At 36.7% G+C, this 27,637-nt stretch overlaps 1 protein-coding gene across 2 annotated transcripts; it reads left to right on the top strand.

Moving 5' to 3' along the window:
* Nucleotides 1–302: 302 nt before the first annotated feature.
* Nucleotides 303–27,056, top strand: cacng7a (calcium channel, voltage-dependent, gamma subunit 7a). Of its 2 annotated transcripts, none has more exons than XM_048202095.1 (6): nt 303–686; nt 7,877–8,072; nt 14,204–14,290; nt 16,147–16,287; nt 21,480–21,625; nt 24,236–27,056. In XM_048202095.1, the coding sequence occupies exons 2-6, from the start codon at nt 7,877–7,879 to the stop codon at nt 24,683–24,685; spliced, it is 1,020 nt and encodes a 339-aa protein (XP_048058052.1). In that variant the 5' UTR covers nt 303–686; the 3' UTR covers nt 24,686–27,056. The 2 variants fall into 2 exon arrangements, with proteins under 2 accessions (XP_048058052.1, XP_048058051.1); XM_048202094.1 differs by lacking the exon at nt 303–686 and adding an exon at nt 723–832.
* The last annotated feature ends 581 nt before the right edge of the window (nt 27,057–27,637 follow it).

Raw genomic sequence — 27,637 nt, 5'->3', positions numbered from 1 at the left:
ATGTACAGAGTCCAAATGACACTAGTGTAAATATGAACTGTATAAAATGTTAGTAAAAGTTATATTAGTTACCTTAAAATATATATTTTTGAAAGACAATATATGTATTTTATTGTAAAAGTATGAATTTAATATATTTTATATTATATTTATTATATTTCTAAGACCAAACATATACTTAAAGTAAAAGTATACTGTTAAAGTATATTGTTATATAATAAAATAATACAATAGCATAAAAGTAACCTATACATTAAGCACACTTAAGTATGCATTATAGTTTTAATGGACACATTTTTTGTAGTTTAAGGAAAAATCTGCTAATTAAATGTTAACCGTATACTGTATGACTCACATGCCTTCACCGACATATGCAGACCTAAAACTAACTGTGACCTTATTGAGCCTCATCAGCGTCAAACTGAGTGAAAGTCTCTCTTCTGTCATCCCATCCCCATTCAGCCAAATCACCGCAGTGCTGAAAGAGTGAGAGCGAGCGAGCGAGCGACGTGAGAGAGAGCAAGAAAGAGAGGAAGAGAACACGCGTGTGTGTGGTGTGTGTTAGTGTGTGAAAGAGCGAGTGAGGTAGAGAGAGAAGAAAACTGCAAAATCTGTCAAGGTTTTCCAGGCGTTTGGTTATTCCTCTCGACGCCTGTGCAGCGCTGACTTGGGTCGCGTGCTGGAGGGTGAGTGCTCGTGCTCTTCTTTCTTCATGCACGTTACCGTCGCTGTATGAGTGGCGCGTGATTAGACAGCATAGTTTCAAGTCGAGAGATCGATTCGTTCCGGTGCTTTCGAGCCAAGTATGACAGATCCAGTCAGTTCATATCCAGTAAGCCTGCGGACCACGCACTATAGTGGAACGCTGATTTAATTCATTTTTACATGTGTTCATTTAACATTATTTTCTCTATTTTGCGACTAAGGTCGAAATTGTTATTTGTGAGTTTTGTATCGCTAATTTTTTTTGTCGCACTTTGCGCGAGACTCGTAGGTTATGTGCTCGTGTCGTGGACGGACTGGTATGTGTCATGGATGTTGCTCATTTCTCTAGTGCTGACTTTTGGTAACGCTACGAGAAAAGAGTACTGCGGTTGTGAAGATTTGAGAAGGAGACACGATGTTTGTGTGGGGGGTCAGGATTTGCCTTCATTGTGAGAACCAAATGTCCACACAATAAGGATAGTAAAACCTGAATTCCACTACATAGTGGGGACTAGCTATATACTATAGAAATATGCTAAATAATTATCTAATGCTATGGACCTAGAAATGTTTCTGTAAGGGTTGTGCTTAAAGGCAGTGGATAGAAAATACCATTAGCAGAGTATAAGGAAGTCCCCATAATGATAAAGAAATATATGTGTTTGTGAGGCTCTGCTTATATTGTAGGGACCAAATGGTCGCAAAGATAGTAAATTCTGAAATGACTTTGTGAAATGACTTTGTGGGGTTCAACTTACTGTCCTCGTGAAAATGTTTGAAATGTATCTGTAAGGTTTAGAGAGGATATGAACTCTGAGGAAAGTCTCCTTTGGTGGGGTGTATGTGTGTGTTTGAGAGAGAGAGAGTGGATGAGGACAAAGTGACGTGTAGAATGGCCGAATTATTTATATATATTTTTTGATTCTGCCTTGAGTCAGGTATGATTATTTTCTGCCTTCCTGTGGCTTTGCTGGAATGAAGTTATCACTTTGAGCTTTATGAATGGTGCGCTGTATCTGAAATCATGAATGTGCACATGTGAATGCATGTGCGTGTGTCATTGAGAGCTCGCACATGCGTGTAGGCCTGCATGCGCGACTGTCCTCTGAGATATTTTGGGCCAAGGTCTTTCCCCAGACCCCTTCCTTTTTTTTTTCTCTCTCAATCCTTTTGCTCTAAATACTTGAATACCTTCCTTTCATAAAGCACACATTTCTCTGTTTTCTCTACTCATTTCCTCCCACACACTTCCCACTTGCCAGTTGGCCTAACCTGCTGACAGGGGAACATATTGCCTTCTCTACAGAAAACTACACTCCCCCTGGGCTCTTGCTCCCCAGTCGAGTGGACACACCATCTGTGGAACCCCCAGTACACCACGAGGGCCGTCTTTCTAAATGTGGTCATGTCTGGCATATGTTGAACGCCCTCCTACGTAAGACCTATATTGCCTAAATCTCCTGGAAGAAATAAAGGACGACTGGATATTGTTCTGTTGTGCTGTAAGACTAGCGGCTGATGTTTTAGATTGGTTGAGTTATGTTATAGTGTTTTTAATGGTCACGGCATTGAGGGTTTTATTATGTTCTTTACTGGACTGCCAGATTTTCAGCCCAATGTAGATATTACAGCACTGTACAGTTACACTAAAGTTTTCGATTACTTTTTTCTGGAATCCACATTCCTTTTATATATATATATATATATATATATATATATATATATATATATATATATATATATATATATATATATATATGTATTTTATATATCAATATAATATTTTATACTTTGTATTTTCATAAACATGTGACAGAAATTGCTTAACCCCCAGAAACCCTTCTTGATCAAGATTACAGAGTTTTTGGTGGAGGAACACAGGTCTGTGCGTCGCCTGATTTCAGCACCACTGTGATGGACAGCTCCCAATTGCCTCACTGTTTCTTTTCCCACCCTGTAGCCTTGATTTGCTCTCTTTTATATTTTTCTCTTTCACTGAGTGTCTTTCTACTCACTTCGCCCCTCACGGCTTTTAAAATGGGTTACATTGGTACCTGCACATTTACATTTCAATAGCTGTATCACATGACCTGCTGTTTCTGCAGTATGCACAATTTTGCACATATTGACCACTATGATTTATTCATGTATTTGTTTCTTATCATCTGTACATGACCATATGCTACGTGTACACTATTCACGCACTCACACATATTTAAATTATTAAATTATTTACAAATAATTTAAATACAAATAATTAAAATAAATCCATTTATTTATTATATCATTATTATTTAATTATTATAATAAAAAATTGTAATTAAAAAAATTAATAAAAATGTATTTTAAATATATAAAATGTTGGCTTTTATATATATATATATATATATATATATATATATATATATATATATATATATATATATATATATAAATATGGTGCAACAGATCACAAAACTCACGATTCAGATCATATTACAGTTTTTGAGTCACAGATCGGATCATTTTTCAGATCAGTAAAAAAAAAGAATAAATAAATCAATAAAATACAAATAAAAATGAGGGGTTTAAGACAAATGTAACTTTGCTTCCCATTTATTACTACTTAAGAACACTTTAAGTACTTTGATACCACAGAAAAAAACTCCTAACTAATAAACTTTAAACATTATTAAAGGTCCCGTTTTTCGTGTTTTTTTAAGCTTTGATTGTGTTTATAGTGTGCAATATAACATGTGTTCATGTTTCGCGTGTAAAAAAAAACACAGTATTTTTCACATAATTTACTTATCTGTATACCGCTGTTTCCACTGTCATAAAAACGGGCTGATGACTTCCTTGTTCTATGAAGTCCCTCCTTCAGAAATACGTAACGAGTTCTGATTGTGCCAGCGGTTCCTGTGTTGTGATTCGACAGCAGTTTAGCGCATCTTGCCCGGAAAAGTCACGCCTCTTACCATAACGTGGAGATGCATGCGCTCAGTGTTATTGAAAACATGTCTTTAATTTTACCCTATCAATTTGATCTGGAATCAGACCCGGTGATTGGACTGCGGGATGAAAATAACAGCGTTTCGACGACATGGCGACAAACACACTCTACAAACGCAACTCTTGTGTATTCCTGTGGGCGGAGGTTAGTCAAAAAACTGTTTTAGTGACGTCATTAAAGAAGGAAGTAGAGGGATGTAGTCCAAACTGGCCGTTCGATGTAGGCGACTTCTGTTAAATAAAATATCTCGCTTCGCATTGAACTTTGAGCTTTAAAATTTTACAGATTTTATTTATACTCTAACAACAACATTACACACTAACTAAAGTTTGAAACATGGGATCACAAAGAACGGGACCTTTAAGGACAAATGAACAGACAGCAAAAATAAGAATACGAAAATTAAAACAGAGATAAATACTATAGAACACTTATAAATAGTTAGGTCTACCAGTAGCCTAGTATTTAGATACAGAAATGTAATAATATAAATATAATTGTAATTATGCTGCATGAATAGTGTTCACTGTATACATTAAATATAGATTAATCATTGTTAAAGTTGTTTTGTTGTTTGACAAATAATGCACGGAATGCACGGAACCAATATGATGAAACACATCCGATTATCTCAACTGTTTAGGTTCACTTAATACTTTATAACCGACTGTATACACAAGAATAATTTTTTTGTGTATGTGTCCGTTCAAGCTCATGGAGTCGCAAAATAGCGCTCTATTATGTGTTTGTGCGGCATCTGAAAGGTGTGTGCACACAGAAAACAGCGTGAATTTTTGAATTTTGCCTCTTCTTGCATTTGAATTGATTAAAAACACGTGAGTGTTTTAAATTGTTCAAACTTACAAATGTGCAAATAATTAACTTTCACTATATAATGGCTAAGTGCAATTACATGGTGCTCAAATTACATGTGCTCCGAACGGTGGGGCCTGTTTCGTACGTATCATGGATCAACAATGATCCGTTGCACCCCTAATATAAATGTATATATCATACCATAGATCGAGTAACACATTTATTTTAAGCAATCATTTTTGCTTGCTGAATGAATTTTTTTTTTTTTTGAAAGGCCAGTAACCAACCATCCAGAGTTCCCTAGCTGCTCTGAACACTTCAGACCCTGCGTAGTAATGGCCCGGCAAACACGCACAACATCCCTTAAAGGGACTTTTGCATATGCACTTCTTCATAAAATGTACTACTATTCCAATGCTAGTACACCAAGTGCTAATGCGTTCTTCAGAGGAACTTCATTATTCACCATATTATCTTTCCCGAAGCCATTTTTCCTCACCTTTAACTTCTTCAAAGCTCCTCTTTTCTGCTCTGCTCTGCTCTGTCAATGCTCTATGGATTATCTTAACCCTCACACATAAACCACTATTCACTACGAATCCTTCATTCATATCAAGCACACCCTGGGGCTCCCGACACTAACCGAAGAGGATTTCACCAATAATAACCCATTATTGTGTTCTTCTCCCCCTGCCAAAAACCAAGCCTAAAAAAAAATGTTAATTTTCCGGGCTTCTAATCCAGCGGCTATATGGTGCCATTCTGTGAATTAAGGGAATTGTGGCTCTTCTGGAGGCATGCCAATCAAATCCTCATTCTTGTTCCAGAGCGTGAGTGCAAAACGTGTAACAATCCAGGAGGTATTACATTGCAAAACCTTTCCGATACTGTTCACATTCACTATTTCTTGATTATTCTTTCTGATTCTCTCTTTCTGTTTACCTTCAAGCTTTGATGTGTCAATCTATTCAGCAGATATAAAGCGATACGCAGCTGTGATGCTTTACTGCAGGGTATTACAACAACCGTCGGTTCTATAACCCTAAACAATGAATTTAGCTAATGATTTGCTTGTGTAATTGCCTATTTGTCGGAATACAGACCTTTTAGGGGCTGGTTGATTAATAGCTAACATTGAGCCATGGCACAGTGGGTAGTAGGGTGCAAAATCCAGTTTGTGTCCCAATCCCATTCTCGCTCTCTCTCCCTCACACTTTCCTGCTATTCCATCTTGTTCATTACAGCCTAAAGCCATAAAAATGAAATAGCAAATGATTTATAGTGTCTTTAAGCACTCATATAATTTTGAAGATATGTCTCACTGAATGCTTGTCCCTAATCATTTTAGTCATACGCTGTTTAAAGGACACTGTTTGTCCTTCATCTGTTTGTTCTGTTGATGAGTCACACACTAGTTCAGTAGTCGATGGAGAGGAATTTTTCATCAAGCCCTTCAGGCACAGCTAATATAATAATTTTTGGCCTATAGTTATTAAAGTGCACTCTATTTGCCTTAAGTGGCGAATGGTTGATATTGAAACAAAAGCCAGTAAAACAATTCAAGAGTTTGAAATTAAGAAAGAATGACTCAATTGGCTAATGGTTATTTAATTTTTGCAGAGATATAAGTTGCTGAATGGTTCAAACTGAGTAGAATTATCTTATTTATTAATAAAATAATAATTGTGACTACTTAAGTGACAACTTAAGTTGGTTTGATCCAACAAAAGGTAAGCAGCAACATTAATACATACAAATGGCAGTTTGTGTCATTTGGATACTCAATTGCAACATCAAGCTCATGGGTTCGACTCTTAGGAAACACACATAGTGACAGGATAGGATTGCTTTTATATAAGGTTATGTGTTATTTTAGGTGTTATTATTCATTTATTTGTTTGTTTATGTGATCAGATGTATTATTTTTCGTTCAGAACATACACTAGCATTCATTCAGGGTCAGTAAGAATATTTTTTTATGATTTTAAAGTCTCATGCTCACCAATCTTGCATTTATTTGATCAAACATACAGTAATATTTTGTAATATTGCTACAACTTAAAATAACTCTAGTCTTTTACTTTAATATATTTTAAAATGTGATTTATTCCTGTGATGGGGAAACTTTCTATATTATTTGAAGGGTTAGTTCACCCAAAAATGAAAATAATGTCATTTATTATTCACTTATTACCACACCCGTAAGACCTTCGTTCATCTTCGGAACACAAATTAAGATATTTTTGTTGAAATCCAATGGCTCAGTGAGGCCTGCATCGCCAGCAATGACACTTCCTCTCTCAAGATCCATAAATCAGTTCATGTGAGTACAGTGGTTCAATATTAATATTATAAAGGGACGAGAATATTTTTTGTTTGACAAAAAAACAAAATAACGACTTTTTAACAATATCTAGTGATGGCCGATTTCAAAACACTGCTTAGAAGCATTACGAATCTTTTTTGTTGATTCAGTGATTCAGAGAGCGTGTCAAACTGCTGAAATCACTTGACTTTGGCGCTCCGAACCACTGATTCGATTTGTAACGCTCCAAAGCTGTGTTTTGAAATCGCCCATCACTAGATAATGCTAAAAAGTTGTTATTTAGTTTTTTTCGCACACAAAAAATATTCTCGTCTCTTTATAATATTAATATTGAACCACTGTACTCACATGAACTGATTTATATATGTTTTTAGTACATTAATGGATCTTGAGAGAGGAAGCACCATTGCTGGCAATGCAGGCCTCACTGAGCCTTCAGATTTCATCAAAAATATCTTAATTTGTGTTCCGAAGATGAACGAAGATCTTACGGGTGTGGAACGACATAAGGATGAGTAATAAATTATATTATTTTCATTTTTAGATTAACTAAACCTTTAATTACTGTTGTTCCACACCTGTAAGACCTTCATTTATCTTCGGAACACAAATTAAGATATTTTTGAGGAAATCCGAGAGGTTTTCGAGAGATACTGAGTCGGCGTTCTGACGTTAACCTGTCTCTACCTGTCTCTACAACATAAACAGCGTAGGAGAACGCAGGGAAGAGAAGAAATAGTTGAATAAAGTTATTTTTGTTTTGTTTTCGCGCACAAAAGTATTCTTGTCGCTTCATAACATTATGGTTGAACCACTGTAGTCACGTTTACTTTTAACGATGTCTTTACTACTTTTCTGGACCTTGAACGTGGTAATTACGTTGCTTTCTCTTGGGGATCAGAAACCTCTCGGATTTCATCAAAAAAATATCTTTTTTTGGGGGGTGAACTAACCCTTTAATGTTATTTTATCACATGCTATATTTTTTATATTGCATATTTAGTTGTTTATTTATTCATGTTTCTTCTTCTTTTTAGATGAGTTCATTTAGCACCAGGGCACTGACGCTCCTGTCGTCCGTGTTTGGGGCGTGCGGGCTGCTCCTGGTCGGTGTGGCTGTGTCGACGGACTACTGGCTGTTAATGGAAGAGGGCATTGTCCTGCAGCAGAACCAGACCAATGAGGTGAAGATGGCTCTGCATTCTGGACTCTGGAGGGTCTGTTTTGTGGCTGGTAGGTAACATTACTGATAGAGCTGCATCATCTAACCAGGGGTGCATTTCCTGAAAGCGTTGTTAGCCAACTATGGTCGCAAGTTCTGTCATTACCAACATAATTCAATGATTTGCCATTTCCTGAAACCATAGTTCTAGCAAACATTCACAAACAGCATAGCAAACTTACGTGGTTGGAACCTCAGCTCTCAAGATGTGGTTAGAAGCATAGTTTCTTTTTAAATGACTTGTGAACTTAAGTAGATCATGCTCTTGGGCACAATATGCAACCTAACATTCAGTACATTCTATCCATCTTATTCCTACGCCCCATGACGCTTTGCATGAATTATGGGTGTAACTTCCATTAAGCTGTAAACAATCAGTGAAAGGCTCGCTCTACAAACGCAATAATACGTGTTTTATAAACTGGGTACAATGAGATGAGATTACTCTACTCACCCTTCAAACACTGAAAAGGACATTTAAAAGTGTAAAAGCATCAACAAGGTTCTTTCAACAGCCCATGAGTAACTCCAAAAGTGCGACTCTTTCCACAGCAATAACAGAAGGGTTAAATAATCAAAAATGTTCATTAACTTCAGCACTGCGTGATACTATTTCAAAGTGATTTTGACAAATCATAAATTGTATTTACCTGTGAAAACAATCCTGGAAAGAGATGTGAGGATTTGAGGAGAAAGCAAGAGATTCTTTGTGCATTCCAGTGATTTATTAATGGGATATATCGTAAATTAAATCGGGAGAACAGACCACAGTTGTTCAGTATATGTTGTCCTTTTTCATACTGTTACAGCGGAATGCAAAAGGAAAAAAGAAAATAATCATGAGGAAAACTAAAAAGAGCTCTTGCCATAGATATTCTTGTTATAACATGTCACGTTAAAATACCAAGCGTTACTTTATACTTATGATGTCTGAAAATAAAAATGACGGAAAAGCTTTATTTGTAGGGCAACCTTATGATTTGAAATGATTCGTTTCAGTGTTTTTGAATGGAAGTTCCCCAAACCGGAAATTCCAATAATTCAAAACACAATAGGCTCATCAGGAATAAGGTGGATATCTTTCGTTCTATTTATATATATATATATTTTAGTGTGTCAACAATCAGCACCATTTTTGAAGAGTGCTCATGTGCGTAAAATGCGCAAGAGAACTCCGGAAAATGAAGTATGTGGGAACCCGCGATTAATCAAACATAGAATAAAGCAAAATATAATGGAACAAAAACACTGAAGTAGTCATTAGGCACCATGTTCATTACAGCAGCATCTCGGAGATCTACAATAGATTAATTAGCAGAGGTTATTATACTCCTCTACACTCAAATAAATTGTTTGTTCATTGAACTAAGGAAAACTTTTCCACACAATTAAGTTAGGTTGATACAACAAGACTTTAAGTCAATTTAAACAAAATATAGATTGTTGAACAAACTTAATCAGTTTAGGTTCTTGTATCAGAAAAAAATAATTTGTTGAGTTGGACCGATTTATTGTAGTGTTGTATGAACTTAAATTCATCAAGTTGTTGTGGTTACCACTGTGATGAAGAGTAGGGCATAGTAATCAACTAATTACTATTTAATGTCGCCACCCACAACCTACAGTAACAACAAGCTCTACTCTTCAGCACAGTGGTAACCACAAAAATTTCAAAATAGAAACTCTATTAAATGTCCATCATAACTGAACATTAACCCTTTCGAGCGTGAGTTTAAAATATTCTAACTGTCCCCCCAGAGTGAGTTTTTTTAAGGCGACCGTTATTTTAGAACGTTTGCCTTTAATGTTTCCATAGCGACGCGTCTTGCTTGTCACGAGCACTGAACGCAGCCACAATAACACTGTATGACAGATGGATCGCTATTATTTTGTTTTTCCTTGTTTATTTAAAATATTCACAAACTTGCTTACCATGTCATCAACTATCTGATATTCCGATCCTCAAATATGTGTAAGTGTGTGTGTTTTGTCGTTTAAAAGCCTTTATAAATGATCTTTATCTTGATCTATAATGCGAGATGGGCGCCGCCATCTTAGTTTGCCCCGCAGTTCACAGAGTCCTGTCAGTCGGATTTACAGCAGGTGAATTCATCCGTTTCTCCCGAAATATAAGCAAGTAAGTGGCTGGTGAACTGGAACAATAATAGAGTAAACTTTATAGTTACTTAGGCCCATTATGTGTGTCTGATATGAATAAATGTCGGCAAATTGTATTTGAATGGATTGTTATTGTTCCTTCCACTGATGTCTGACATCAGTATTTTATAAACTCTAAATATATTGTTTTAATGGTGCTTATGCGTATTTAAATGTCTGAAACCTTAAAAGAAACGTTATGTGGCTGAAAACACTGCATGGTTGTGATATATGACAAGAGCTGCGCGCGTCCGTCTCGCAGCCAGAGCGCGAAAGCACAGTTTGAATCTGGCAGTTATGTGATGTCACTGAACGTTCGAAATCCCATATGTGGGACCGTACGCCCAGGGGCACTGAAATAAAAATCCCATATGTGGGAACGTACGCCCAGGGGCACTGAAATAAAAATCCCATATGTGGGACCGTACCGCTCAAAGGGTTAAACACTAACAAGCTTTTCCCTTTACTAAAAAACACATTAAATAGCACTGATTTTCAACATTTACTCTTCTGATCTAACCGTATACAAAGCATGCTGGGAACTAGTAATCCACTGCCCAGTTTGATTCAACGCAACAGAAATGATTCATGTAGTCCTAACACAAATGGTTTAAGTTAATTTAACATTTTACAAATTTAATTTCATTTAACTTCATTAAATTGAGTGCAAATGACAATTAAGTAAAAATGTGTGTTGTTTCAGCTTATTTTATTTAAATAAACTGAGCAAACAGCTAGAATCTCTCTCTTTTTTTTTTTTTTTGAGTGCACCTGCAGCAGTCCTATATTGGTAAACCAATGTGCAGAGGTGTGACCATGTTACTACGGTTTTGGGAAACAGTCATGATTGTTGGTTAGTTTCTCCAGTGATGCATTGTACCTACTGTAGTAGTTAATCATTATATGGGAAATGCACCCCAGTTTATTGCTGAGACAGATGCCTGATTAAAAACCAAATGGCAATTGATTGTGGCGTCATGCTGTGTCAAGCATCACTTCCTCTCGACGTCGACTCCTGCATCAGGTTTTGCTCACAGATCCAAAGGTGAATCCCTGTGCATCGGTGTATCATCGAATGGTAGTGTCATCTAAATCCCTTGGTTAAGTTGCAGTTTATTTGTGGGGCGTCCTGCTGTGTTATGCAGCTGGTCTTCAGTGTCCCTGCACCGCACTGGTGTGGCATCCTGTTGCATCACCCTCCCAAATCGTGCCACACATTGAAACAGAAACTAGTGAGTCTGTGTGGGCAAACCACTGCAAGATGCCAAATCAGTAACCACAGGCTAATAAAAGATGAGGTGAAACATGCCTTTTTCAGTTTTGTTTAAAGTGCACCTATTTTGCTATTTTAAATGTTCCTAATTTTGTTTTGGAGGTCTCCTACAAAAAAAAACACTCATTGAGGCAGCACCTCTTTTCTCACAGTGTCTGAAATGGTTTGATAAAGGAGTCTATCTCTCTAAACCCTTCCTTTCCGAGAGCCTACTCTGCTCTGATTGGTCAGATGGCCCAGTCTGTTGTGATTGGTCTACCGCTTACAGCACATATCATAAATGAAACACCCATTACCATATCTGAATTTCAGCTCCGGAGGCTTCCTCAACACTTTTGTACACAGCGATATGTACAGTAACAACACAACAATCAATTCCTCGTCCTTTGGAAGTACATGCAAAGTGTACGCAGAGCAGGACCAGGTCTCAACACGAACCAGGTCTCAGCTACAACTACAGTGTTTGAGGGCACTTAAAAAAGCATAATAGAGGCACTTTAAGGAAAAGACCTTATCTTTTTTGTGTGTTGCAATTGTATATGTTGTTTTGCATCGCATGCTGGTTTGTTTTCATGATACTGACAGGAAGTGCTGAGGTGGACTGAAACGATGCCACGCCAGTTGGTGGCAAATGGCTGACTAAGAGAAGTGTGAGGATGATGTCACCTTTTTTCTAGCTTAACCAGTTCTGGTATTTAGTCTGCCTGTATGTGGGTGTTTGAAAAATCACTACAGGAAGACTTTTTGCCCATTAGGTGTGTTGTGTGTATAATTTGCACTCTTTTCATGCGCTCTAGAGAGCATATGATTTATGTGTTTAAAAAGGATCTTTTTTATATGTGTGTGTGCCAAGAGCGAGGTCTAATGTACCCTTCTTTCATGCACATTATGCAGAAGCGTCATGCCCATTTAGTGCCTCTTCAGATTTTTAAGTTGATTTTAAATGAAAAATGAATTTAATTAAATTAAAATAATTTAAATGATTGCAGGTTAAAATACTTTGTCCAAAACAGGTTTTCAAACTGGGGGCCACAAGGAGGTCTGTAAAAGATTTGCGAGAAAGCAAATGTCAATGTTAATGTGTGCTCTTAACCTTTGTACATTTTTGTCTTTTTCATTTTTGTTTATTTTGATAATTTTGCCTGTGTTAATGCCAACTTCATACATTTAGGCTCAGGTGTGTATTTTTATCGGAATTTTACTATTTCACCCCCATTTCCTTTAATAAACCTATTTAACACTATAGGTACACAAAATAGTTCCTCTCAGGATAAAAATGTCCGCATTGAAACTGCAATTTTTAATCCCAGGGCCATTTAACAATAAAATGATGCAATCTTTGTTAATAGGCTTTCATTCTGTTGGCAAAGGTTCAAAATAAAAATTTTGTGTGTACCAGGGGAGCTTTGCTGCCATCTAATGGGGAAAGTTTGGTACTGCGCCCAAACAAAATCTTACCGAAAGCTCATTTTTTGAGATATCAACATCAAATTTGGAACTTATTTAGGTTTATAGCTTTGATTTTCTAGCAGTTTCAACATGTTTTATAAAATACTTTTTTTTTTTTTAATAAAATAATGTTCATAAATAATTTTCATAAACTTAAACCTCTAGAATTTTTTTCTTATTTCACTTTAAATTAATAAACTTTTTTTTACTTCAACAATAATCTGCCAAGGGTCTTCTTTAAAATGACGCTGTGCTCCCAAGCTTCACATTTTTATGACAGTTTTTGAACTTGGACATTTTTGTCCTCTTTGGACTTATATGTGTAACTTTTTTTAATTGACGCACAAGAGTTAAAATTTTATAAAATATGTTTAATGTAATTATTATTTGCAATGTTTATTTACATTTTATTCTGCTTTCCAAAGACTGGTCAAAATTCATGAAATCATTTTAGCTTTTTTATCATTTTGACAGTTTTTTAACAATAAGAAAAAAAGTAATCTGCATATAAAGAGAAATTATGTTTCAATGCTTTTGCTAGCAAAACATTTGCGTTCCCCTCTGAAACATTTGCTCTCACTCGCTAAGCTATTGTGTTTCCAAAAGTACTGATATCGTTTTTCCTCCCACCTCATATTATTTCATGTTATTTTCCTCTTAAGTGTTTTGTGAGCAAAACATAGTTATAAATATAATCCCCCCCCCCCCCCATCTCATTTTTTTACATCACCATGTACATTTAGGGGCTCTGTACAGATATGCTGTAAACTTACAATATATTTAATATATTGTAATATTTAACAAACATTTTTAATAATGTCAGTTATTTAATTTTGTTGTCTTCATATCAACATTTTTTCTCAAAAAATGCATACATTTTGCATCAAAAAGTAAAAAAAAAAAATAAATAAATAAAAAAAACTCCTGTTCTTCTTACTTCCTATATGGATATAATGCATACATCTCTTATCTTGCTCAGGCCACCAAGTAAGTCAGGATAGCCACTAGTCCAAAAAAAAACTGCATGATGCTTCTGACTATAAGTGCAGTTTATATGTGTAATGCATGTGAGTTTTCTCGCCTCTCTTCTCAGTGTTTGGACCAAAATCATTGCTGTGTTTCTTTCTGTTTGTCCCTGTCTCCCCTACTGTCATTGTCAATCTTTGTCCCGCTCTGTCTGTACACCCTCTCTCTGTCTGTCTTTGTGTCCCTGTCTCCCTTTGTTCCCCTGTCTCTCTCTCTCTGTCTCTCTTTCTATCTCAGGGCCAGAGAAGGGGAGATGTGTGGCATCTGAATACTTCACCGAGCCCGAAATAGAGATCACCACTGAGAACACAGCCAATATACTGAGTAAGAAAAATTAACGCACTTTATTGTATATGAATATATATGGGAAAACAATGGTTTGAGTACAAGATGTTGAATTCAGTATAGTTCATTTAAAGTGTAAAAGAGAATATTCAAAAGAGTAAAAGTGAATATTCAATTATATTCTGTAATTGGATATATATAGAAATCATGGGCATTAACTTTTTCCCGAAATCTAGATTTTAGGTTAAAAGTTATATATATTGTTTGTATAGAGAGCACATATATTATATTATATTATATTATATTATATTATATTATATTATATTATATTATATTATATTATATTATATTATATTATATACAACAGTTCTTTCTGGTTCTCGAATCTGATTGAATCTGTTTGAATCAATCCGATGTCAGCATTCTCACAGTGAGTGTCATGGCGGACGAGCAAACCCACCATCTTTTATAGATACTACTGTTATTTTGTAATGGAATGTAGTTTTTTAGGGCAAGAATATAGTTGTTTAGACCTCAGATATGCGATTTGTTTAGACGCTTTCGGAGATGTACCCACAGCGAACAGCTTCATCTCAGCCAGTGCTTTGGGAATTTGCCGCTGACTCTTATGTAGATAGTGTTTAAACATGAGGTATAATTCATTTTTGGTATATCAAATGGGCAATTTTTGGTCTTATTAAAATCTTACTTGTTCCAGAGATAATTGATTTGGCTTAAGGGCTATATTAACTTTCATAACTTTATATTTACATTGAAATGTCTTAAATGTTAAAAAGACAAAGACAAAAGATATCACTTTCCTCAGCGGGCATTCAAACTGATTTTGTGATTATGAATATAAGATTGACCTGAAGAATATCAGCTAGATGCAGGTAATACACTTGCTCAGGCGATCTCTCTCTCTCTCTCTCATAATACTCTACATACTACAGTGAGTTTCAATGAAGCGACTCAATGTTCCTTCATTACTAATCCTAAAGTGGCGTTTTAGCATTAGTAATGGAGGCTTGGGCTCAAATGTTAAACTGTCAACTTGAGATTAGAAGCCGTGGCAGAAGGAAGTAGTTCCTCACAAAAGAGGGTTTTTAAAGACACTCCATTGTTGTTTTTATTTATTTACACACTTGTGCCGTCAAACTGTTGTATAAACACAATTACAGCCGTGCTGATATACATCCATATCGCACAGCTACTTGTGTGATTATATTATATTATATTATATTATATTATATTATATTATATTATATTATATTATATTATATTATATTATATTATATTATATTTTTACATTAGCTGCTGTAACTAGTCAATTTAAATAGGTTTTCAGTGTGACAATGATTTTTAAATGTACAATTAATGTGTTTTAGTATAATATGAGGCCATAAAAACTGAATGTATAATAATTATAACAAAAATATTAATAGTCAAATTATATATTATATATAAAGTATATATTGTATTATATTATCTAGTATATTTTAGCTACCATAAATGGTAATCTGCTTTAATGTTTAAGTGTTTTAATCACCTGTTAGTTATCAAATATCTTTTGATGTCACAATAATTTTTAAACATACAATTTAAAGCTTTTCAATATAATATTAGGCAATAAAATCAACATGCATAATAATTATACAAAAATATTATTACATTATATTATTTAAATATATAAATATATATTTTAGGCATTTTAGTTTATTTTTTTTTTTCAGTCTTTTTAAAATGCTTTTTAATGCTAAATGGACAATTTAACGTTTTTCAATATATGAGGCCATAAAATGCATACAAATTTTACAAAAAATAAATGTCATACATTTGACTAACATTTCATAATTTCAATCATTTGTTCTGTCCTCGTCTCTTTGCTCTGTTAGAAATGGTCAGGACGGCCACCCCCTTCCCAATGGTCTCCCTCCTCTTTGTCTTCACTGCCTTTGTCATAAGCAACATCGGCCACATCCGTCCTCAACGCACCATCCTGGCCTTCATCTCTGGGATCTTTTTCATCTTATCAGGTAAGTTGTATGTGCTTTCTTATATGGAAATATAACATTATGAAAATCTGCTAAAAAGCCTTCTTGATTCCCATCATGTTTCTCATGATGTTCTCACTTTTGCAGCCCATAGTTGTGCATCCTTTTACATACTCTAGATTAGATTCTGTTTATTGATATTCAGTTTCAGTGGTGAGCTTGGTAATTCTCCACAACTCTGTCCGAAATCAGGCTGAGAATCCCACTGAGAGGTTTGCATATTTAATGAATGGTGTTCCCGATATCCATCTATGGTAATGTGCGGTACACAATATCCATTAAATGGTCCTTTTTCTCACAAACAGTAATTAATAAGAGCGGTCTCTCTGATCCAGTCAACAGAGCTCTGCCCAACAGCTGTCATTTGCATTCGGCTAATAGAAACAGATTGTCAAGAATGTCAGAGTGTGTTTAGATTTGACTAATTTGCATGCGAAGTATGTCCTAAAACAGATCTGGTGTGCATGAATGTTCTGAAATAAATCGTTATTTAAGTATTACACTAAACACAACGTCACAAAGAATGATATTGCAGGGCTGGATTGATACCAAAAATAATATTTCAATATAATTACTAATTTTCTCAAGGTGTACCAGTACATTCAGACTGTAACAAGGAGCTGTGATTTTCACAGTGTGGCATAAAGACAGCTATATAGCAGAACTATATCAGTTGATTGTATCAGTTGCCTGCTGACAGCTGTACAAATCAGCCTGCAGGAACAAATTTCCCATGAAGGTTTAGAAAGCTTGTGTTTGAACAGTTCTAGAACACTGGATCAGGACGTGTTTTTAAACAGCACTGTGGAATACTTGATTCTGATTGCCTAATGCTGCATGTAGTTATATACTTTTGTATAATTATCTGTGTAACTGATCAGTGTCCAAGGCTATTGATTTTCCACTTAGCTGTGCTCTTTTTCACGTTTCTCGTATCACTCCACACACAGTCTCTTCTCAAATAATAAAATAGTTTAAACTCAAATCAATTCCTTACAGAATGCAGCAGCTTGTTTGACTCTACAGTATTATCAACACTTTATTTTGATGGTCCCCTTTAGACATTTTGTTGACTATAAGTAATGATGCACCTACATGTCAACTAACTCTTATTAGAGTATTAGTAGAGTATTAGTAGACTTAAAGGATTAGTTCACTTTAAAATGAAAATTACCCCATGATTTACTCACTCTCAAGCCATCCTAGGTGTATATGTCCATATAAAAATATCCATATTTGTAACTTACGCGACATACTACGCGACACCAAGATGTACTATGCGAAATCCTACGTTCTACGTCACGTAGTACATCATGGCGTCACGTAATATACGCTTTAGATGTAAGTAGAATCCGTTTGGCCGGAAGCTAGTTATTTTACTTTATAATGTGTTAAATATGGATATTTTTCTTACACAACACATCGCTTCACTTCAGAAGGCCTTTATTAACCCCCCGAAGCCGTGTGAAGTACGTTTATGATGGATGGATGCGCTTTCTTGAGCTTCATACTTGTTGGTCCCATTCACTGCCATTATTAAACTTTGATGCGTCAGGATATGTATTAAAGGTGCCCTAGATTCAAAAATTGAATTTACCTCGGCATAGTTAAATAACAAGAGTTCAGTACATGGAAATGACATACAGTGAGTCTCAAACTCCATTGTTTCCTCCTTCTTATATAAATCTCATTTGTTTAAAAGACCTCCGAAAAACAGGCGAATCTCAACATAATACCGACTGTTACGTAACAGTCGGGGTGTACGCCCCCAATATTTGCATATGCCAGCCCATGTTCCCAACATTATGAAAGGCATTAGACAAGGGCAGGATGTCTGGATGTGCACAGCTGAATCATCAGACTAGGTAAGCAAGCAAGGACAATAGCAAAAAATGGCAGATGGAGCAATAATAACTGACATGATTCATGATAACATGATATTTTTAGTGATATTTGTAATTGTCTTTCTAAATGTTTCGTTAGCATGTTGCTAATGTACTGTTAAATGTGGTTAAAGTTACCATAGTTTCTTACTGTATTCACGGAGACAAGAGCCATCGCTATTTTCATTTTTTAAACACTTGCAGTCTGTATAATGCATAAACACAACTTCATTCTTTATAAATCTCTCCAACAGTGTAGCATTAGCCGTTAGCCACGGAGCATATCATCAAACTCATTCAGAATCAATGTAAACATCAAAATAAACACTGTACTTACGCGATTAGACATGCTGCATGACGAACCCTTTGTAAAGATCCATTTTGAGGGTTATATTAGCTGTTTGAACTTTTTTTATGTTGTTTAAGGCAAGCGCGAGCTCTTGGGGCGTGGAGCACGAGATTTAAAGGGCCACACACCCTGAATCGGCTCATTTCTAATTATGCCCCAAAATAGGCAGTTAAAAAAATGAATTAAAAAAAATCTATGGGGTATTTTAAGCTGAAACTTCACAGACACATTCAGGGGACACCTTAGACTTATATTACATCTTTTAAAAAAAAGTTCTAGGGCACCTTTAATATATCTCAGATTGTGTTCATAATAAAGAAGAAAGTCATATACAGCTAGGATAGCTTGAGGAAATCATGGGGTAATTTTCATTTTAAAGTGAACTAATCCTTTAATATCTGCTAGCACGTTATTGTGATGGTCCCCCAACAGACATTCTACTGACTATAAATAGATGTCAACTTATTCTACTAACCCTAACAGTCTACTAATACTACTAACTCTACTATCAAAATAAATTGTAAACACTTAGTCTTAATAAAGTTTAAACCAAACTTCTTTTATTAACAGAAACTAGGAGTGTCAGGAATAAATTACATTTTAAAATATATTCAAATAGAAAACTTGAAAAAATTTTAATAATATTTCACAATAGTATGGTTTTTATTGTTTTTTGATAAAATAAATGCATTAAAACAATTAAAAATCTTACCAACCCCAAACTTTTGAACGGTAGTGTACATTGTAGTGTACATTTCACATAATACAATAATTTCAACTTGTTAACTATGAGCTGAAATTTCTATATTAACAATAAATGCAGCTTAGTCTCTCACTTATTGCTTAATTGCAGCACTTGATTTGCACTTCAACGCAATACCATTTACACTCCAATCAAAACAATCAACATTTGCTAATTAGAATACAGTAAATCATTGAGTGGCTGTTAAAATCTAATTTGCCTCACCGTCTTCATTAGATATCAGGAACTGAACAAAGAGGGAAAAGCAAGGAGTCAGCAGCAGTGGTAGAATCAGCAAGCTCCCCAATCGTTTGCATAGGGGTGGGGCAGAGCCCGGTCAACATGCCCCATGTGTTGCAGCAGATGCGGCTCTAATGCATGCACTACTGCAGTTTAATAATAATGGATTTTGTAATGCAGGAGAAAGTACGACTGCAGATTAGTGTAGCAGCAGCGCAGACGCCCAGCGCTGTGCCGTGTAGCGCTGCATCAGGTGCTAATGTTACATTTAGCTCAGCATTTTGTACTACAGAATTATTAATAAAGCACAAGACACCACAACAGCGCTGTTGCAAAGTGCTGAACACAGACAACGCTGCAAAAAAAAAAAAAAAAAACATAGTCTGTGATGTTATAGACTGTAGTTTACCATTGTATAGAAGCAGGTATATCCAGTTTGAATAGTCTCTATGCATCCTGCTTTTGCTTGGTATTCTGGAAATATATGCCTTAATTTGACAACAGTTTAACATCCAATGTCTTGCATTTCTAATGTGAAAAGGAAATATGTATGCACATTCCTTGTCGATATTAGCAGCATAGACAGCTGGCAGTGACAGACTGCAATAATGTGTTTGATTATGCCAGAGGCTTTTCCTTACCGCTGTCTCTCTCTTTCTCCTGCACACTAAAATTACCGCAGCAGAGCTTTCTCCATCATAACACAGCAACATTTGAGCACACTATAAATGTTAATGTCTGTTATGACAGGTTGCGTGTTGGTGCACTGCTTTATCGTTCACTCTCCGCACAGAGCTTTTGGGAAGAAAACAGTGTTGTATAGTACTGTAATAGAAAAACATTGCGGTATCAACTCTTTGTTTAGGCATATTGCATGTTTATGCATACTGTATTTGCTTCTTTCATTTGTCATTTTCATTAAAAGCTTTTAGTCTCCTTTGTGTGTATATAATAGTTTCTCTCTTTACTAATGCAAAGGTGTAGCATACTTATTTTCCAAAACCCCTTCACATAAGGGTGTACTGTAACTCACATCGGACATGAGTGATACCTCAAATTATGTGGCTTGTTGAGGAAAGGTGTGCTATTAGCTTTCTAATTGGAATGATTTACACATTATAAAACAGCACAGAACACTTTGGAAAGCATGTAGCAACACCCTGGGAAACATACACAACACTAGTATCATGGCAACAACATTTTTACAAGCATTACTCATCTTGAATGAAAAATCAATGTCTTATTGCATTGGTGGTATCCCAATTCTTTCCCAAAGACTTTAGTCCCTGTAAGTAACCACCCAGCAACCACACCGAACACCCTAGCAACCACATAGCAATACATAAACATTTGCAAGCATCATTCACATTTTCTTTAGAAAATGTTTCCAGAAAAACTCATTAAACCAGCCTAAACTAGGCTGGACTTTTAGCTAGTCTTATAGGGGTTTGGGGCACTACGCTTGGAGACCAACTTAAACTAGCTAAGACCAGGTTAAACCATCTAAGACCAGCAAACCAGAGACTGGTCAGGCTGGTCTTTTGGCTATATCATTTAGATGGATTTTGGACACATTTCTTCTGGTCAGGCTAGTCCAGCTAAACACAAGTTTTTCCAGGTTGGGAGACCATCTTAAAACTAGCTTTTTACCAGCTTAAGCCATCTAACACCAGCATACCAAAGCCTGGTTAGGCTGGGAGACCATCTTATAGCTAAGACTAGCTTAAACCATCTAAGATCAGCAAACCAGAGGCTGGTCAGGCTGGTCTTTTGACTGCAGTCCAACTAAACACAAGTTTGGTGAGGCTGGGAAAGCATCTTAAATCAGCTTAGACCATCTTAGAAGAGTCAACCAATTTTTCAGGAGGGTTGTTTCTGATCTTTTGTTGTTGTTTTGCATGATTTACCCTTTTTTCTGCCATGATTTACTGCCTTTATCCTCTTTTATTCTCTTTCTCAGGTTTGAGTTTAGTGGTCGGTTTGGTGCTGTATATCTCCAGTATCAACGATGAAGTGATGAACAGGCCTCGAGAGCCAGAGCAGTTCTTTCACTACCACTACGGCTGGTCGTTTGCCTTTGCTGCCAGCTCCTTCCTGCTCAAAGAGGTCAGTGACAGAGACCAGCTACTGTTAACACTCGAGCTGACTGCGTGTGTACTCTTATCACAGAGCTCAGTTCATTAATATGCAGCTGTGTTAACAGCTTTCTCTGCTAAACCAATAGGTCTGCCCTCATCAGTATGCATTAATTTTAGCCTAGCTTTTGCTGGGGTGAAGGCTACACATTTCCGTTATGCTGCATATATGCTAATTCAGTAAGTTCAGTGCAGCAATTTGTAAATGTCAGCATCTAGTGTCTGCAGTAACCTCAACTATAGACAGTGGGGTCCAAAGTCTGAAATAACTCTTTCAATCAATTTCACTAATTTTTTTTTTTTTATATTTAAAAATGGAAATACAGTTTTAAGATTAAACTGAAATGCAAAAAAAGCATTTTCACTTGTAGTCTCAGACCCTACAAATGCAGATTACCAATAACATTCAAGAAGGTATGACCTTGCACCTCATTAATAACAATCACGAAAAATACAAAGAGTCCATCAAAGTAGGGCGGGATGGGGCTTAGATGGGGGACACAGAGTAAGCACAGACAACAAACAGGATCCAGGGAGGTGCAGACAAGAAGAAGAGCCAGGGAAGAGACAACGTAGGCAGAAGCCAAGGAGGAGATAGCCGGAGGAGGACCCAGGGCAGAATCCCCAGCCGGAATCCCAGGACGTAAGCCCACGGCGGAGTCAAGGGAGGGAGGAGCCATGGTTGAGACTTGACAGGTGGAACCAGGGAAAAGACCGACCTAGATGCAGCCAATGGTGGTGGAGAACCAGAAAAAGCTGAAGAGCTGAAGGGACCGGGTGACACAGAAGGTTCTGGAGAACAAGGCAGACTAGCAGCCGAGGCGAAGCCAAGGTGCCAGAGGACTGAGGTGGAGCCAGAGGGAAGACAGAGCCCGACAGAGCCAAAGGGGTGGAGGGATGAGTCGCAGACGAAGGCGGATCGATGACTGACCAAGGCGAAGCAGGAAAGACGAGGAAGCCTGGTGGACCTGTAGGGATGATGGGTCCAGGTGGATCTTAGTGGATGAGGAGCCACGGTGGAGCCAACAGGTTGATGGACAGAGGTGGAGTGACAGGCACTGAGGATTTATGTGGAGAAAACAGGTCGGCAGTACAGGGTTGAGCTGACAAACAGTCAGCCCAAGGCGGATACACAATGCACCGAACATGCAACGTAGGAGGAGACGAAGGGCTGATGAGAGGCAGTGAGGACAGGGCTGAAGGACTGGGCAGTGCAGAACAGGGGGTTAAGAAACAGCCTTATTGGACAATATAGGACAGGCAGACTTCTAAGGAATGGCCCTCTTGGCCAGTGCGAAACAGGATGGCATGGTTGGTCAATGCGGAACACACAGAATTCTTAAGAACAGGCAGAGGAGGCGAGAGTTGGAGGCAGAGCAGGAACATTAAAGACATCAATAACACAGTGTTGGGCGACAAAACAGGCTCGGTGCAGGGCAACGAAACAGGCATTGTGCTCTTTTCAAACAATATAAGGGAGCTGAGTTCAGCACACTTATATCTGCATTGGTTGAAGGGACAGGGCTCCACTCCATCCCCTCGAATTCCACCAGTATTCCTTCAGTGACAGACGATGTTGCCAGCTCATGCACCTGGTCAGACGGCTCAGGCTCTGGGGCGATATAAGGCATGTTGCGTTTTGATCCACAAAAATCAAAGTGTACTGGATGGACAAGGTCTAAAAATTCCTCTGTGTCTCTCTTGAGGGAACGGTCCCCTGGGAGAGGAGGAGGAAACAAACTGCCGCCAGATCCATGTCTTCGTCTGTCCTTCTGTCATTTGCGGTTACAGCAATGAATGAAAAAAAGAGCTGGATCCAAATGCAGCAGTTAGTGTTGCATGCATGCTAATAAACCACTAGTTAATAGTGAGAATTGGAACCTAAACTAAAGTGTAATTCTAATATGCTGATTTGATGCTCAAGAAACATTTCTTAAGATTATAAATGTTGACCACAGTTGCTTAATATTTTTTGGAAACCTTGATGCATGATATTTCAGGATTATTTGATGAATAGAAAGTTCAAAAGAACAGCATGCATTCATTAGAAATAACATTAGAAATGTCTTTACAGACACTGTGCGTCCTTGCTGAATAAAAAACTATTGTTTTGTTTCAAAAATCATACTTACCTCAAACTTTTGAATGGTAGTGTTCAAAAGCTCACTGGTAAATATAATGAAATATTTGTGACTGATATTTGTTCTTGCAAAAAAAAAAATTCCATATTTTATTTTATTTTATGTTTATTCCACAAAACTACTTGAATACATTAGTTTTGAATGGCTGTCAATGGAAAAAGATGCTTTTTGCCCCCAGATGGTGTAGTTACGGCTAAATGGGTCATGTCAAGCAGCCAAACCTTGACCCCTTGGGTGGCGAGCACTTTTAATTGGTTAGTTTTCTAATTTAAAAAAAAAAAGAGGCACAAGCTCGACTCCTTTTTTTTTCGCATAGGACTTTCACTGAGAAAGGTGCAATTTCTCAGAACATACACAGCTGTTAGTTTGTAGGAACATTTTATCTGTGATAATCCATGAATTTAAAATGAACTGAATAACAAGTGATTTTGTTTTGCTAGGGTGCTGGGGTCATGTCTGTGTATCTCTTCATGAAACGTTACGCCGAGGAGGAGATGTACCGGCCCCACCCTGCGCTGTATCGCCCTCGTCTGTCCGAATGCAGTGACTACAGCGGCCAGTACCTGCACCCCGACTCGTGGCCTCCTCCTCAGCGCGGACGCAGCGGCTCCGAGGTGTCCAGCGACATCTCCATTCAGCTCAACCAGAACCCGCTGCCTCCGCCTAAAAGCGGGCCCGCCAATCCACCCTCTTCCTCGGGCCCCTCCTCCGGGGCCAGCTATCACCTCCCACCTGCTTCTTCCTCCTCTTCCTCTTCCTATCCTCACACCATCCACTCCTCCCATTCTGGTGGCCACGCCCCTCAGTCCCTCCCAATGGCCACACCCCCATCCGCTGTCCCGCCCCCTCGCTACCACGCACATATGCGTATGAGCGCCTCTCCATGTTAGAGTTCCTCCGTATGCGATACCTAAACAGAAATATGAGCATAACATTAGCTAAAAGGATAACAGGGGCTTTTAGTACTCCAGAGACTATGGGAGAAAAATGGAGAAAAGGGTGCTAAGTTGAAAAGAGGTAGACGAGGAAGCACTTCACTTACAATTCTGTGCCTGAATGACGTTTTAACAGATTCTCAGAGCGAGATTAATAAGTGAGGCAATATAGCATTTATACATATAGAAAGAATGTATGGAGGTGGAAGAAAATAGGACAAAAGTACAAAATACTGACTTGCTGAAAATAGTTGAGAACAATTGTATACGTATTTAAATTTGTATGTAAAATGTTTAAATCTTATTGCACACCACAACAGTATTTCCATCCACTCATACCTCATATATCATGAGCATCATGAGGCTATTTATATCATTTCTTGTTTATACAGAAGCAAAAAGACACGAATGTGCCCCAAAGGTGGCAGATTTTGGTGTCGCAGATTTATTTCAGTGGGCGAGATGCATCATTTCTGTACATAATGTATTAAGATCGGTAGTCATCTAGTGTAGTCCAACATATTTACCTACGTTTTATCATGTGGGCAAAGGTGCAGGGGGTCCGATTTGTCCTTTACAATCAATTTGTAATGTTTTTAGATTTGTACATCAGGGTAGATGTTCTACAAAGCTGGCTGATGTTTCCTTACTGGGATGTTGTACGCTTGGCCCCACGGCCCTCAATATGCCTTGTGTTTTCTTGTGCTCTCATATTAAAAAAAAATGTTTTAAAAAAAACGAAAAAAACAGAAAAAAGTTTAGCAGTGATATAGCACGATACAAAAAGGAAACGTTTGAACATATTAAACATATTTACCTTAACCTAAAATGGAGGCTGACTCCTATATGAATGCCGGAGATTTACTCTCCTTCACTGTTCAGTCATCATCTTAAAAATGCAGCCGTTCTCTTTTATTATTATTAATATTATCACTACAACTATTAATTGAATTGTTTATTATACAAAATGAATTGTAAATGTGTTATATTATTACAGAAGCTGTTGTAAATCAGTCCCGTGCGTGTTGCAGCAGTATTTCAGAGATCATGTTTTAGAGTAATGAAAAATAAGAACAGAAATTATCATGAGGAAGCCTTCAATAGCACAAAGCAATATGTTATGGTTTTGTTTTCCACCTTGAGTGAACGGTTGTTCTGCCCCTGGTGTCTTGCGCCATCTACTGGTCAAGCATTAATAGTGCATCAAAACAAGCACTGAAGTACTAGCGACAGTATATGAAATCTGTATTCGATTCATTGACTAAAATGAGGCAGATGAGTCAGCATTTCCATACCTGGTGCCTGCGGATGCTGCATCGATTGAGCAATGCAGTAAAGACAGTTTGTACAGTATAATTATTATAATTCCACCAAAGCCCTTTCCCTAATCCATAAACATTGACCTTTGTAGAAAAATATCCCTAAATAAATATTAACTAATAAATATGATCATAATTATCTGTTATGCCCTATTTTCATGCACAAAAGCTTGAAATATTTTCCAGAGAGTTATATCTGATAGAGCTCATTATTGTGTGTAAATATTATAAACATAAATAGTTATGAAATATGAGTAGTTATAAAGAACAGGACTGGCTCCTGCTGGATAGTAAAGAAGAAATACATAGAATAACCATTTATATTATAGCCATATTACAAGTGAAATATGCAGAAGTGAAAGTATGATATATGGACAATTAAAAGAGCAAGAGGAATGATTTTTGATCCTAATATTTATTCGAGCATTGCTGATGGTACAAATTTAGTCTGCTTTTAAGTCTCAAACGTGTGAATATCTGTTTTTGTTTCTCGTCTTTTGCTAATAGTTACGTTATAATGATCTTTCCGCTCTCACGATTCCAGTTGACATTTGTTGTTGTTGCGGTTTACGCTGAGGGTCTGGCTTATAAATATGTATGTACCATTTTGCATGACATTTTTTCATCTCCATACCCTTTTTTTTATTTATTTATTTTTACTTTTTTTTTTTTTTTTTTAAATCATCCATGTTGGCTGTCCTTTGTCTTGATTTGTCTCTCTCAAAGTCCCATTAAGCTAAAGCTGCCTCACTCATATGACATATCTTTTCTTCTACTACCCCTCAATTCTCTCTCTTTTCTCTCTCAGCCTTCCTGTCTTTAGTTTTCTGTTTTTCAGTTATCAGTTTTGCATGCCTTTCATTTCATAATGCCAAAGCAATTGTGCCTGATACTTAAGATGATGATGACAGTTATTATTATTATTACTATTATTATTATTATTAAAACTGTGGCATTTCTTCTTTGTAATCTTGAATTTGCTAAATAAAACTTAAGAAACTGAAAAATATCGCACATTAAATGACTTGTATTTTATGCACAATGCATTTCTAATTCACTTACTGACTGTACATACTGTATGCTTGTACTTTAATTTATTATTTAAAAATGCAGGGCAAAATTTGAGAGATTATAACTGTTGTGTATGACCCCATAAATACAGCTTAAATTTGTGATTCTGTTATAATTACAATTTTATTATATTCTTGAGAAACAAGTATTCTGTGAATTAAAAAAAAAAAAAAAATAAGGAGAAAATATGTAAAAACATGTCCAGTCACAGTTCACCCTAAAATAAATCAATAAAAAAGTGAAAAAGACTAATTTGCTTAATGATTAAGCTTATTTAAGATCGTTAAGATTCTTTCCATTTTGACAATTTTTTTGACAGTACAGTGCGAAAAATGTATATTTTGTATAAATGTAATTATAGAATGTCAAAATTTAAAAAAACATATATATTTGCATTATATAATTCGTTTTCCTGATTTTAGGGTGAACTACACTATATTGCCAAAAGTTTTGGGACGTCTGCTTTTACATGCACATGAACTTTAATTAGTCATTAGTCACCTTTATTTATATAGCG

This window comes from Megalobrama amblycephala, linkage group LG9 (assembly GCF_018812025.1).
Source record: "Megalobrama amblycephala isolate DHTTF-2021 linkage group LG9, ASM1881202v1, whole genome shotgun sequence".
Lineage (NCBI taxonomy): Eukaryota > Metazoa > Chordata > Actinopteri > Cypriniformes > Xenocyprididae > Megalobrama > Megalobrama amblycephala.
The sequence above is the reverse complement of the archived record's forward strand: the minus strand, read 5'-3'. Positions and strand labels throughout refer to the sequence as shown.

Excerpts from the sequence above, each read along its gene's own strand:
- cacng7a (XM_048202094.1), top strand. The coding sequence starts at position 806 with ATGACAGATCCAGTCAGTTCATATCCA. Across the intron at positions 833-7,876 it reads ATCCAGTCAGTTCATATCCA|ATGAGTTCATTTAGCACCAG; the intron begins GTAAGCCTGCGG and ends TCTTCTTTTTAG. Across the intron at positions 14,291-16,146 it reads GAACACAGCCAATATACTGA|AAATGGTCAGGACGGCCACC; the intron begins GTAAGAAAAATT and ends TTGCTCTGTTAG.